Source organism: Rhineura floridana, chromosome 4, assembly GCF_030035675.1.
Source record: "Rhineura floridana isolate rRhiFlo1 chromosome 4, rRhiFlo1.hap2, whole genome shotgun sequence".
Lineage (NCBI taxonomy): Eukaryota > Metazoa > Chordata > Lepidosauria > Squamata > Rhineuridae > Rhineura > Rhineura floridana.
Window position 1 is genome coordinate 45,943,787 of NC_084483.1, and position 14,290 is coordinate 45,958,076.

Sequence of the window (14,290 nt, forward strand, 5' to 3'; positions counted from 1 at the left end):
GTTGGCCACTGTGAGAACAAGATGCTGGTCTAGATAGCCCACTGGGCCGATCCAGTAGTGCACTTACTATGTTCTTGTGCAATGGAAATGCAAATTTCTCAAGATTTGTGAAATTTTACCTATGGGCACAATTCTAAGTAAAGAGAACATACATTTCAAGAATATCAGCAACATCATTTATGTAAACGTCTGAACAGAGAACAAATGTATAAGTGCATCAACATAAGAAAAAAATATCACCTATTTCAAAATCATCATCTTCTGTAAGCAATTCAGCTTCCAGAACTGCTGGTGGAGGCTGGCACTTCTTAAGCTGATATGCTATAAAATTGAATCAAAACTGCATTAGTATCTGTTTGAAAACAATGTATCATAGGTTTTTTTAAAGATGTTTTGATTTAATGTGTTTTAAAGTTTTTAGTGCTTTTGTTTGCTGCCCTGGGCTCCTGCTGGGAGGTAGGGCGGGATATAAATCAAATAAATAGATAAATAAATAAGTTGGCAACTGTAGATTTCTCTTCAGACCGGTTATTTTAAATTATGCTTTAACACGAATGAGCAGGATGGTGGTGCATGGTCCTTAGAAGTTCTCAATTTGCTCATCCCCCTGCTAAAGTTTTGCTGCACCAGGGAGGGAACAAACATACTTCTTCATGCTACATGCAAACCAGCATTCATAGTTTGCTCCCTTCACACAAACTACAATGGGAAGTTGGGAACAGATGTGTGAATCAGGCCATCACATGCAACATGGACATACTGGAAGGCTTGGAAGCCAAGTGAAAGCTCTTATTCATAGCTTGTTGGTTATATGAATCGAAATTCCCAGCTGACGTGGCACTGCTGTTTCCATGAATGTGTGCCTTTACATACAGTTAAATAAATGTTTTTTTAAAAGATACGTGAATTTGATCACAGGTGGGTACTACATTCAGAACATCAAGCTCTGATTTCAAAGCATTAATGGTAGCCAAAGATAAATATGAAAAATCTGATGTGGTGCAATCCACAACTCAATTCTACAAAGTGTGAATGACACCCACACCAGTGACAGCACAAGTAGCTGAACGCTAGAAAACCTCAAGCATAATGGAGGTGCAGAGACTACACAACTCCATACTATGCAATAACTACTAGGTGTAGCTTGTGACTGGTGAGAGCACTTACAACAGATCTAAGCCAGATCCAAGTTATCACTGCCTATGGCTGCGGAGCAGGAACTGTTGAAACCACTCCAACTAGTCACTGAGCCTGCTGGTTTACTGCAGGAGCAGTACAACACCATGCTGTATCAACTGGTTTCTAGATCATACCCTAAGCCAGGGATGAGAAACCTGTGGCCCTCCAGATATTGCTGGATTACAACTCTCATAATCCTTCTTCAAAAATTGGCCATTCTGGATGGGGCTGATGAGAGTTGAAGTCCAAGAATATTTGGAGGGCCACAAGCTCTAATTAATTTAAAAAAATTCTGATTGACATTAAGATATGTATCTTCACTCCGAAATGCAGGAATAATTGTCCTGCATGCCATACACACTGTCCTCCTTCATCCCCTTCCCTCTTTCTTTCCCTACCAATATGTTATAGCTAGAAGTCTGGCAACTTTCCTTAAAATTAAAGTTGTTTCCTTTTCCAGGAAAGTAAAGTGTGACAAAAAGAAAAAAAATGCATCAAAATTCCAAATACACATTTGCTGCTTAACCTTTCTGTCTGTGGGTCTCTGACTTTTAACTATATAACAAGACACTGAAGTTGTTTCAAAGCTCTAAGAGAGAAAAAGGCCCATGTCTAAGCAGCTAAAATGTTCTCAACAGGAGATCAGGATACCACTGGGTTTTCTTAATACCAAAAAGTCCTTAGGACTTAGCAATGAGTGCAGGGCCAGGGTTAAGCGGGCCAGAGTTTTTCCATTAAAATATTAAAAACCAAGTTACTCAATATTAAATATTTAACACTCATTTTGCTGCAGATAATAAAAGCTCATACTCTAGAGGTTTTTATTAAATGAAAATATCATGCCAATTAAACCAGACTAATTTATTTTAACATCAGCAGGCAGAAAATATCCTTTTAAAGCTCTGCATGCTGCTTCTATCTCATACACACAATTTGTAAGGTGAGAAGAGGAAAACTGACCATGGAAATTGAGAACAAAGAACCCTCCAGTGGAGAAGTCACTGTGAAATTTCAGAAGGACTTGATTGCTTGAGCTATAAGCTGTCTCAAGAGCTGTATTCCCACTGAATACTCCCAGCTGAGGTAAATTTTGGTCTGGTCCATCCCTAGGGACCAACAAAAAACAGTAGTGTCAGCAACAGCCTGTGATTAAGGTTTAAATGAACTCTTTTTTCTCTTGATGATAGCTTTAAATCTTCAAGAAGGCAGGTTAATCCTAACAATCATAGCATGGTAATTCATTTGCATTCAAATCTAGGGAGTGAATTAAGTACATTCCTACTAATGTGAAAGCTTGACCTTTTAGAAAAAACTGGAAAAGCTATGCAAGTAAAATTTATATTAGAGTAGGTATGACACTGTATGATTTGCCTTGAGGTCACTTGAGGTCCTTCTTCATCACATTGCTATATATAGAAAAATGGATATTTCGTCATGGCATTATTATTACAGAGCTTGGAAAAGTTACTTTTTTGAACTACAACTCCCATCAGGCCCAGCCAGCATGGCCACTGGATTGGGCTGATGGGAGTTGTAGTTCAAAAAAGTAACTTTTCCAAGCTCTGATTATTCAGTGAAAACTCAGCCTTTATATCATTGTGCTATCTTAGTCAAGGAAACAAATCTGAATGACATGCTTAGTGAAAAATAACAAAAAACTCATTTTCAACAGAATGAATAAGTAATTTCAAGACAAGATACTGCATCAGCAAATGAAGACATTTTAGTTAAACAATAGGTAATGAAAAACCATTTGCGTTAGAATAACAAAATGGTTATTTATTTAACAACATTTATGTATTGCTTGATTATGAGAACCCTCTAAGCGGTTTCAAAAAAAAGTGCTCAACAAAAACAGTTAAAAACAAATAATTAGAAACAGTTTTAAAAACAATTAAACAGCAGTAAACTAAAAAGATTAAAACACACCAGCATGTATGTGTCTGGACAGATTTGCCTGAACAAAGTGTTTTAAGCAGGCACCGAAAAGAATACACTGAAGGTATCTACCAGTTGTCAATAGGCAGGGAGTTCCAAAGTGTGGGTGCTGCAGAGTGAGTATTATGAGCAGAGCTTGGAAAAGTTACTTTTTTGAACTACAACTCCCATCAGCCCAATCCAGTGGCCATGCTGGCTGGGGCTGATGGGAGTTGTAGTTCAAAAAAGTAACTTTTCCAAGCTCTGATTATGAAGCACCTATCAGTGCCAGTTCTGCAGATCAAATAAGTCAAGTGGGCACATATGGGGTAAAGCAGTCCCACATGTAAACTGGTCTAAAACTGTTAAGGGCTTTATATACCATTTGTAACACTTTGGCCTGGGAATAAGTCATCAACTAGTGCAGATTTCTGACAAGGTCTCACTTCTGTCAGCAACCGTGCAGCAACATTCTGCACTAACTGCAGTTTCTTAGTCAGGCACAAGGGAAGCCCCAAATAGTATGCATTGCAATAATCCAGTCTTGAGGTCACCAGTGCCTGAACTACTGTGGTCAAGCTCCAGTCATCTGCCATGACATTGAGTTGAATTCGTAGCTCAAGTTTTCACTGTGGAGGAAAAGCTGTGTCTCAGCTGTACCACCTCAAACTGCAAGAAAAAGACTCACACAACTGCATATGCATCCATACATAAAAATCATACAGGTTTATGAACAAAACAAAAGGTAATTCTAGTGAGCAGAATGCTCTAGGGCCACTAGGGGACAGGAAAGGTTCACATTCAACTGCAGATCAGAATGTGTATTGAAAGAACACTGTGCATGCATATGGATTCACCCTCCATATGTGTGCTTGTTTAGGAGCACGTATACTAAAAGAGACATTTGGTCTTACCATGAAACAGTCTTCTATGTGCATGTAAAGACAATCTAGGTGGGACTTGAGAAAAAGGCATTGTTCCATTTTGCAGAGTCTTCTAGTTCCCCTTTACTGTGAGGGATCAGTTGTTTTATGACAGGCCACATAAAAACACATACACATAGGAACAGCAACAGTAGAACAGACTAAAGTAGACAGCAAATAATTTCTGCTCCAAAAAAGAGAAACAGGGTATCACCCTGTAGCCCAGCATGTAATAGGGAGTGGTCCTGATATCATCTTTACACGCATGTAGAAGCCTGTTTCACAGTACGACCAAATGTCTCTTCTCCAGTGCATATAAGATTATCTCAAGTGGGACATACAAAAGCTGACCCATGTAGGGTGGGTAAAAACTAAAAAGTGAAAGCTAGGCTGCCTACTGGACTAGGAGAACATACTGTAGAACTGCTGTCACAAAGATGGCTTTGGTGGAGGCATAGGTATCTATCTTATAATGTTTGATAAAAGTGTTAGGGCTAGTGTGAGTGGCTGCCCTAAATACCTCCTGAAGGGGTGCATTGAGGGGAAAAAACAGCTGAAGTAGCCACCACCCTAGTACTGCCAAAATCTTGGAAGGAGGAGTGAGGTGCAAGGAAGTATAGGCTAATCTTATGCAAGCTTGAACGTACCTAAACAAAATGATTGTGGACACTTTCTTACCCAAATAAGAGGGGTGATAGAAAACAATGAGTGTCAGTTCGGTGAAAAGCTTTCATTGGTGAGGTGTACACCTTTAGAGCCATACACACACCTAAAGAGTGCCAAGTGGACTCGAGAAGGACAGAAAGAAGGTAGGATGAGCTCCTGTTGACAGAGGAAGGAGGAAAGGATCTTAAGATGCAATGAAGGATTTAGTATGGAGATTAACTTTGTCTTCATGGAAGGTACAACAGTGCCTATCCACTGATAGAACATTAAGTTCTGAAACCATCTGAGCAAAGATGATAGCAACTAAGTTAAAGGGATAGAGTTCAAAGACTCAAAAGGAGGCTTTTGAACGGTAGTCAAAACCTTGGGTAAGTCTCAAGTAGGGAAGTGATGCTGAGTTGGAGATACACATACAGTGGCTCCTTACAGGAAACATTTCACGAATGGATGAGAACACAGGGGCTTCTCCCAGAGATGAGATTTGGAAAAGATGGATGATAGAGCTTAGGCCTGCAATTTTAGAGAGTTTGGCCTGAGCCCCATAATCAGACTGTCTTGAAAGAAGGATAATATCTCATTAATACAGTTTTTGGGGGGGAATCAATTTTTTCTTAGAACACCACATTTAAAACACTTTCCATGTACTTTCATAGTCAAGAGTGTGGAAGAGTGTCTGGAAGAGGAGTTTTCCAGTAGTCGGCTCTTCTCAGTGGCCACACATGAAGGTCCAGCCAGGCCGGATCTGGGTAAAAGAGACAGACAGTAGATCCTTCCTGAGAGGTAACATCCATGGTGCTGATGTTGCCAGGATGAGAAACTTGGAGAATCATTGTCTCTGGGACCAGGACGGAGCCACAAGAATAACCCTAGCCCTCTCTGATCTTTTGTAGAACACTGGAGAGAACAGGGAAGGGAGGAAAGGTGTACCACAGTCCTGGAGGCCAGGTGGTTGCAACAGTGTATATTGCTTTTGTCAACCTGACAAAAGAGGCAAACAGATTCACAAAAACTCTTCTGAAGTGGGCCATGATTTCCTTGAATACATGACAATGAGTTTCTATATCTATGAATAACTTGTTTCTGATTTAGCCAATCTGTCTGATCATTTTCCTCTTTTAGATGCTCAACCACAAGGGATTCTAGATGAGCTTCCACCCATGAGGAAGAGCAGAGGCCTCTGCCTGAAGACACACCAATCTTATGTTCTCCTGGTGATTCACATAAGCTTTGGCTATTATGTTGTCTGTTCTGACAAGGACCACTTGAAAAAGTCTCAAGCTGGCAAAGAACTGCAGTACCTGCCATATCACTTGAAGGTCCAAAAGATTGATGGGAAGGAGTCTCATCTGGTGCCATATCACCTGATCCATCTACCCCTCACAAATATCTCTCCAACTCATCAGGGTGGCATCTGAAGTGAAAATTGTACAGAGGAGGGATCCTCAGTCCCCCCCCCAGTGAAGATTGCCTTCCTGCAGCCACCAGAGCAGGGACTGATGGACAGTGCAGGACAAAGATACTAGAACGTAATGTTTGCCCTCAGTGTTGCTTTGAAATGACTGCAGAGCCCACTGGAGAGGATGGGTGTGGTGTTTCACCCATTGAGTTATCTGGATGGCTGAGACCATAAGACCTAGGACTCCTGCAAGTTTCATGAGATCCACTGTGGATGGGACAGAAGAGAGCTGAATCTTGGAGGGTTGCTGTGATCCCTAACTCTGTATGTATTATAGCCCCTAGGCATAGAATCCGATGAGACTGTGTGATCAGCAAACCATGGTCCTTGAGGCATGTCAATGTGACATGAAAAACTTCCCAGGCAAAAGGGAGAGAGACTAAATCAAGAGGTCAACTAGGTAAGGATATACATGAATTCCTTGCAGCCAGAGATGTGTCATTACGGTGACCACAATCTTCATGAACATCCTGGGGGCAGACAACAGACCAAAGGGCATGACCTTGCACTGGAAGTGGAGGCCATTTACTGCAAACCTCAGGCAATGCCTCTGGGGTCAGAAAATAGGAACATATAAATAGGCTTCCTCAAGATTGATTGATGAGAGGAAATCCCCCTCCTGCAGGACCTCCTTGATGTATAAGGGGGTTTCCATCAGGAAAATCTTTTACTTTATGTATTTCAGGTCCAGCCCTGCCCAGAAGTAACCATCTTTCTTCGTCAAAATAAAGAAGATGGAATAATTGCCTGAGAACATCTCCCCGGGAGTGACCGGCTCTATGGTAGAAATCTGCAGAAGACATTGAATTGAGTCTTTCCTGTCTGGCTTGGAGGAAAGAGGGAAAGGAAGGAACCTCTGGGGAGGGTTCGATGCAAATTCCAGACGATGGCCCTACCTCAGAGCTTGCACCACACAATGTGGTCCGAGGAGGTGATGACTAGCCACCTGTCTAAGAAAAGCTACCGGCAGCCTCTGACTGGAGGTGTGATGACATCAGAACTGGTGCTTGTTGCCTCGCAACTGGGAGCCTGAATCAAATCTGTATGAGTATTGCCACTGGCCCCTAGTGTTAAAACACTGAGATACTCCAGAAGTGGCAATTGGACCAAACATCTCTTCCTCTCCTGGGTGTTCTGGAGGCATGAAAGTACTGGGTTGGCCAGATAAGAGTGAAAGGAACTTCAAAGGAACACTTATTATTATTATTATTATTATTATTATTATTATTATTATTATTATTATTATTATTATTATTATTATTATTATTTATTACACTTATATACCGCCCGACTAGCAAAAGCTCTCTGGGCGGTGAACAACAAAGGATATAAAATACACAATATAGTACAATAAAAACATATAACATAAAAACAATGAACGTTCAAAATCAATTACAACAAAAGAGATCAATAACTTAAGTTAAAAATGCAGTGGGAAAGAGGAAGGTTTTGACCTGGCGCCGAAAGGATAGCAATGTCGGCGCCAGGTGCACCTTCTCGGGAAGACTGTTCCACAGTTCGGGGGCCACCACTGAGAAGGCCCTAGATCTTGTCGTCACCCTCCGGGCCTCCCTATGTGTCAGAACCCGGAGGAGGGCCTTCGTAGCAGAGCGTAGTGAGCGGGCAGGTTCGTATCGGGAGAGGCGTTCCGACAGATAGCGTGGTCCCGTGCCGTGAAGGGCTTTGTAGGTTAATACCAGCACTTTGAATCTGGCCCGGAAGCATATTGGCAGCCAGTGCAAGCGTGCCAGAACAGGTGTTATGTGCTCGGAGCGCTTGGTCCTTGTCAACAATCTGGCAGCCGCATTTTGCACTAGCTGCAGCTTCCGAACTGTCTTCAGAGGCAGCCCAACGTAGAGCGCTTGTCCTTTTTCTTCTTTGAAGAAGGCATAATTTTCTTTTTATCTTTCAACTCCACCAATACATCTGCCAACATTGCATCACCAAAGAGCTTGTCACTGACATAAGGTTCAGAAACTAGGTTGGTGCGAGCCGTGGCATCTGTCTCACAATGGTGTAACTAAAGGGTCCTCCTCGTGAAGACTCCCAGCACCAGGGACAGAGCAGAAAATTGTGCTGCTTCCATGAAGGAGTCACCATGAATGCTACAGCACAGGAAATTTTCAAAACAAACTTGTGAACTCTTGCAGGATCTTGTTTGGGACCATCCAACAGGTCCTCCAGCCAAAGCAAAGGGCCTCTTGTGAAGACCAAAGATGAAGCAGGTGCCTTCACTGACAAGGTACCAGCATTGTGGACTTGCCGTAAGCCCAGGTTCATCTTCTGTTCCATGGAGTCCTTAACCTGTGCATCTGAATCTTTTGAATGCAAAGAAGGATTCATTAGGCTCATAACAGGTGCATCAATGAGAGGAAACGTCAGCTGATCCATCAGAGATTACTCTAGAACATTACATTTGTTAGCAGTGGGAACAGATTTCTTGCATTGCAAAGGCATAGCAAACTTATATTTGATGACCTATGATAACACTGAGGGAAGCTTCACCAATCTGGACTTTGAGTGAGGATCAAGACATACTGCTGCCACACTGGATGAAGGGGGAGAAGTAGATTCCTCTGTGGAATTCAATTCTAAAGCCACTTTCACCTTGCATAGTAAAGTGAGATAGTAGAAATCCTAGAAGAGATGAGTTGAAACAACTTCTTTGGATTCAGATTCCCCACTCCATTCCTCCTCATACAAAATAATCAAATCGGGATCCTCACCTGTGTCTGCAGGTTCCCTTTGTTGGGTGCTGTGAAGTACACGTATTCCAAAAAGACATGGACAGGGTTAAAAAGCACACTCTGGGGCTCAAGGACAGAGAGCAGACCGAAGGCTGCAGGTGGCTGGGCAGGAAAGCTGCCAAGGCTATAAAACTACCATGGAAACAGCTCAGGGTGTGGGGGGTGCATTTGATGTATGTGAAGGAGAGAGAAGCTCGTGTATCCGTGTATCTGCAAATGACTATTGAATCAGTAAAAGATTCATCTTCACCACTTCTAGTGTACTGTCTCTATTCATTCCTGTTATACACAGTGACATTGCCCTGACAGGCAAGCCGCAATTCCAACACCCTTCTGGCTTGATTAGAGTGCAAACCTCTTGCCCATCCTCTATGAATATTGTGGTGGTCAGGAGAGGTGTGGGGAGGATACGTAGTAGGTACCTGAGTCTGGGGAGTATGCTGGGTAATAGAAGGAGTGCTCTGTTGTTGTGAGGAATGTGGCTGGTTTGGTACTGAAGTGGAACTTGGCACAGCAGGAGGATGTTGCAAGGCATGAGGTGAAATATGAAATGTGGAAGCCAGATCCTTAGATAGCTCACCCAATAACACTTCTTTCAGCTGCTGCAACATGAGAGAAGATAATTGTAATCTGAGAAGGAGGTTGGGATAACAATTGAGACTGAACAGCAGGATCCAGTTTTTGCCCTATAGGCTGGAGCCCAGCTAAAGAAGAGGAATAAACAATGTGGTGTTGGGGCTGAACTCTAGATCAGTACTGAAAGACCCCTGAAGTCCTCAGGAGAAGACCTGAGATGAAAAATAATTGTCCTAAGGTCTATAAAGAACTATCTCCCTTCCAGATAACTGTTCCTCTGCTCTAAGGACCTGTGCATTAAGTGCTGTAATCCTTCCCCAGGTCCAGTACTAACTTCCAGAGCACCTTCCCCCTACACCTCCTCCAAGGTGACTCCATTCACTGGGAAGGATGAGTGACATGGCCTCATTGTCATGAGACATGCTGGAGGGGGGTGGACTGACGAGAACAAAGATTCGGTATGAAAATCTCCCTGCCCACCATTAAAGTAGGCACCGAAGCACCCTCTGGCCAGTAGGAAGAGAGGTTGGTGCTAGCTACTGTCACCATCAGGCTCTGTTGAACTAACACACAGATGAAGCTATTGTGGCAGGAAGTGGTGGTGGTACCAGCTGGGAATTCTTGGCAGACACCATCGATTTTCCCTTATGCTCTCCCACAGCACACAAGCAGTAAACTGAACACTGATGGGCTTAGAGGGATGGTGGTGGGTTTAATTGATTAGAGAAAGAACAGGCTTGAAGTGGGTGGGCTGCCAAGGATGAAGACTAAACAAAAATGGAGGAGGGGGTTGCTGATAATGAAGGTTAAAAAGTGGATGAGACAATGGTGTCGTGTGGAAGGGTTTGGATTTGTTAGGCACTGGGGAACATTTTGGGACAAGCTGGGCCTGTACAAAAGGGACGGGCTCCACTTGAACCAGAATGGAACCAGACTGCTGGCACTTAAAATTAAAAAGGTAGCAGAGCAGCTTTTAAACTGACTGAGGGGGGAAACCCGACAGGAGCTGAGAAAAGTCCGGTTCGGAATAGACCTCCCCCCTGGGATAAAAACCAAAGAAATGATGAAATTTTAAAAGGGGTAGGCCTAGAAGTAGGCATTGTGAGAGCAGGGGCACAGGATATAAATTCAGAAGAGCAAAATTACCACAGGCCAAACCACAAGTGCCAAAGACACTTGAAGAGAGACACTGCTTACAAGTGCCTGTACACTAATGCTAGGAGCCTCCGAACCAAGATGGGAGAACTGGAGTGCTTGGTCTTAGAGGAGAGCATTGATATAGTGAGCATAACGGAGACCTGGTGGAATGGAGAAAACCAGTGGGATACAGTTATCCCTGGATATAAACTATATCGGAAGGACAGGGAAGGACGTATTGGTGACGGAGTCGCTCTAGACGTGAAAGAAGGCATTGAATCCAGCAAGCTCGAAACCCCAAAAGAGGCAGACTCCTCCACAGAATCGTTGTGGGTGGTGATACCATGCCCCAGGAGGAATTAATACCGGGAACGATCTATCGTCCCCCTGATCAAAATGCTCAGGGAGACCTTGAGATGAGATATGAAATTGAGGAAGCATCCAAACTAGGAAATGTGGTAGTAATGGGTGACTTCAACTACCCGGACATAGACTGGCCGCATATGTGTTCCAGTCATGACAAAGAAGCAAAGTTTCTAGATATTCTAAATGACTATTCCCTAGACCAGTTGGTCATGGAACCGACCAGAGGGACGGCAACCCTGGACTTAATCCTCAGTGGGGACTGGGACCTGGTGCGAGATGTAAGTGTTGTTGAACCGATTGGGAGCAGTGACCACAGTGCTATTAAATTAAACATACATGTAACTGGCCAATTGCCAAGAAAATCCAACACGGTGACATTTGACTTCAAAAGAGGAAACTTCACAAAAATGAGGGGATTGGTAAAAAGAAAGCTGAAAAACAAAGTCCAGAGGGTCACATCACTCGAAAATGCTTGGAAGTTGTTTAAAAACACTATATTAGAAGCTCAACTGGAGTGCATACCGCAGATCAGAAAAGGTACCGCCAGGGCCAAGAAGATGCCAGCATGGTTAACGAGCAAAGTCAAGGAAGCTCTTAGAGCCAAAAAGTCTTCCTTCAGAAAATGGAACTCTTGTCCGAATGAAGAAAATAAAAAAGAACACAAACTCTGGCAAAAGAAATGCAAGAAGACAATATGGGATGCTAAAAAAGAATTTGAGGAGCACATTGCTAAGAACATAAAAACCAACAACAAATATTCTATAAATACATTCAAAGCAGGAGACCATCTAGGGAGGCGACTGGACCCTTGGATGATAAGGGAGTCAAAGGTGTACTAAAGAACGACAAGGAGATTGCAGAGAAGCTAAATGAATTCTTTGCATCTGTCTTCACTGTGGAAGATATAGGGCAGATCCCTGAACCTGAACTAACATTTGCAGGAAGGGATTCTGAGGAACTGAGACAAATAGTGGTAACGAGAGAGGAAGTTCTAGGTTTAATGGACAATATAAAAACTGACAAATCACCGGGCCCGGATGGCATCCACCTGAGAGTTCTCAAAAAACTCAAATGTGAAATTGCTGATCTGCTAACTAAAATATGTAACTTGTCCCTCGGGTCCTCCTCCGTGCCTGAGGACTGGAAAGTGGCAAATGTAACGCCAATATTCAAAAAGGGATCCAGAGGGGATCCCGGAAATTACAGGCCAGTTAGCTTAACTTCTGTCCCTGGGAAACTGGTAGAAAGTATTATTAAAGCTAGATTAACTAAGCACATAGAAGAACAAACCTTGCTGAAGCAGAGCCAGCATGGCTTCTGCAAGGGAAAGTCCTGTCTCAGTAACCTATTAGAATTCTTTGAGAGTGTCAACAAGCATATAGATAGAGGTGATCCAGTGGACATAGTGTACTTAGACTTTCAAAAAGCGTTTGACAAGGTACCTCACCAAAGACTTCTGAGGAAGCTTAGCAGTCATGGAATAAGAGGAGAGGTCCTCTTGTGGATAAGGAATTGGTTAAGAAGCAGAAAGCAGACAGTAGGAATAAACGGACAGTTCTCCCAATGGAGGGCTGTAGAAAGTGGAGTCCCTCAAGGATCGGTATTGGGACCTGTACTTTTCAATTTGTTCATTAATGACCTAGAATTAGGAGTGAGCAGTGAAGTGGCCAAGTTTGCTGACGACACTAAATTGTTCAGGGTTGTTAAAACAAAAAGGGATTGCAAAGAGCTCCAAAAAGACCTCTCCAAACTGAGTGAATGGGCGGGAAAATGGCAAATGCAATTCAATATGAACAAGTGTAAAATTATGCATATTGGAGCAAAAAATCTGAATTTCACATATACGCTAATGGGGTCTGAACTGGCAGTGACCGACCAGGAGAGAGACCTCGGGGTTGTAGTGGACAGCACAATGAAAATGTCGACCCAGTGTGCGGCAGCTGTGAAAAAGGCAAATTCCATGCTAGCGATAATTAGGAAAGGTATTGAAAATAAAACAGCCGATATCATAATGCTGTTGTATAAATCTATGGTGCGGCCGCATTTGGAATACTGTGTACAGTTCTGGTCGCTTCATCTCAAAAAGGATATTATAGAGTTGGAAAAGGTTCAGAAGAGGGCAACCAGAATGATCAAGGGGATAGAGAGACTCCCTTATGAGGAAAGGTTGCAGCATTTGGGGCTTTTTAGTTGAGAGAAAAGGCGGGTCAGAGGAGACATGATAGAAGTGTATAAAATTATGCATGGCATTGAGAAAGTGGATAGAGAAAAGTTCTTCTCCCTCTCTCATAATACTAGAACTCGTGGACATTCAAAGAAGCTGAATGTTGGAAGATTCAGGACAGACAAAAGGAAGTACTTCTTTACTCAGCGCATAGTTAAACTATGGAATTTGCTCCCACAAGATGCAGTAATGGCCGCCAGCTTGGATGGCTTTAAAAGAAGATTAGACAAATTTATGGAGGACAGGGCTATCAATGGCTACTAGCTGTGATGGCTGTGCTCTGCCACCCTAAGTCAGAGGCAGCATGCTTCTGAAAACCAGTTGCCAGAAGCCTCAGGAGGGGAGAGTGTTCTTGCACTCGGGTCCTGCTTGCGGGCTTCCCCCAGGCACCTGGTTGGCCACTGTGAGAACAGGATGCTGGACTAGATGGGCCACTGGCCTGATCCAGCAGGCTCTTCTTATGTTCTTATGAGAGGGGATGCCAACGTAAAAAAATAAAAGTGGAGGTGTCTTCTTACCCAAGGGGAGAAAGATCAGGAAAAATTTAGTGGCCGTAAAAATGCTGACAGGAAGAAAACATGTACTTTTTTAAAGGAAATCAGACAGAAGAATAAGGAATACAGTCAAAGGAGACTAAATAGTAAAGATAGAAGTCTGGGAATAACATTAAAATACAGGCCTGAACCAAAGTAATGAGCAGAAAGTGCAAACACAACCATACTAGGTAAAGGCAGAAAAAAGAACTGATCCTACACAGCAAGGGGGAACTAATGTTTTTAATTGTTGTAAACCACCCAGAGAGCTTCAGCTACGGGGCGGTATTCAAATGCAATAAATAAATTAAATAAATAAACTAGAAAATTCTGCAAAATTGAACAGTGCCCTTTTCTGCTTTCAATCACAAGTCGCAGCTCAAGTTCCACCTGAGATCATCTTATATGCACAAGAGAATGAGAATACAGAGAGGATAAACATGGACCCTGCTCAAGGATGGCATACATGACATCCCATACATGCATTTTGGTGTGCATCTAATTTATGCCCACAGTTCCTGATATCTGCTCAGAAATATGCTTACATGCATGAACAAAACCTCCTT

At 42.8% G+C, this 14,290-nt stretch overlaps 1 protein-coding gene across 1 annotated transcript in view; it reads right to left on the minus strand.

Annotated features, from left to right (window-relative positions):
• Positions 1-14,290, minus strand: part of CSMD1 (CUB and Sushi multiple domains 1) — a 1,745,606-nt gene that overhangs the window by 164,582 nt on the left and 1,566,734 nt on the right. Inside the window, exons 44-45 of the mRNA XM_061622907.1 lie at positions 2,140-2,285; positions 241-321 (exon numbers count right to left, since the gene is read on the minus strand). Of these exons, the coding sequence (XP_061478891.1) occupies positions 241-321; positions 2,140-2,285 (227 nt within the window). The remainder of the gene's footprint in view (positions 1-240; positions 322-2,139; positions 2,286-14,290) is intronic.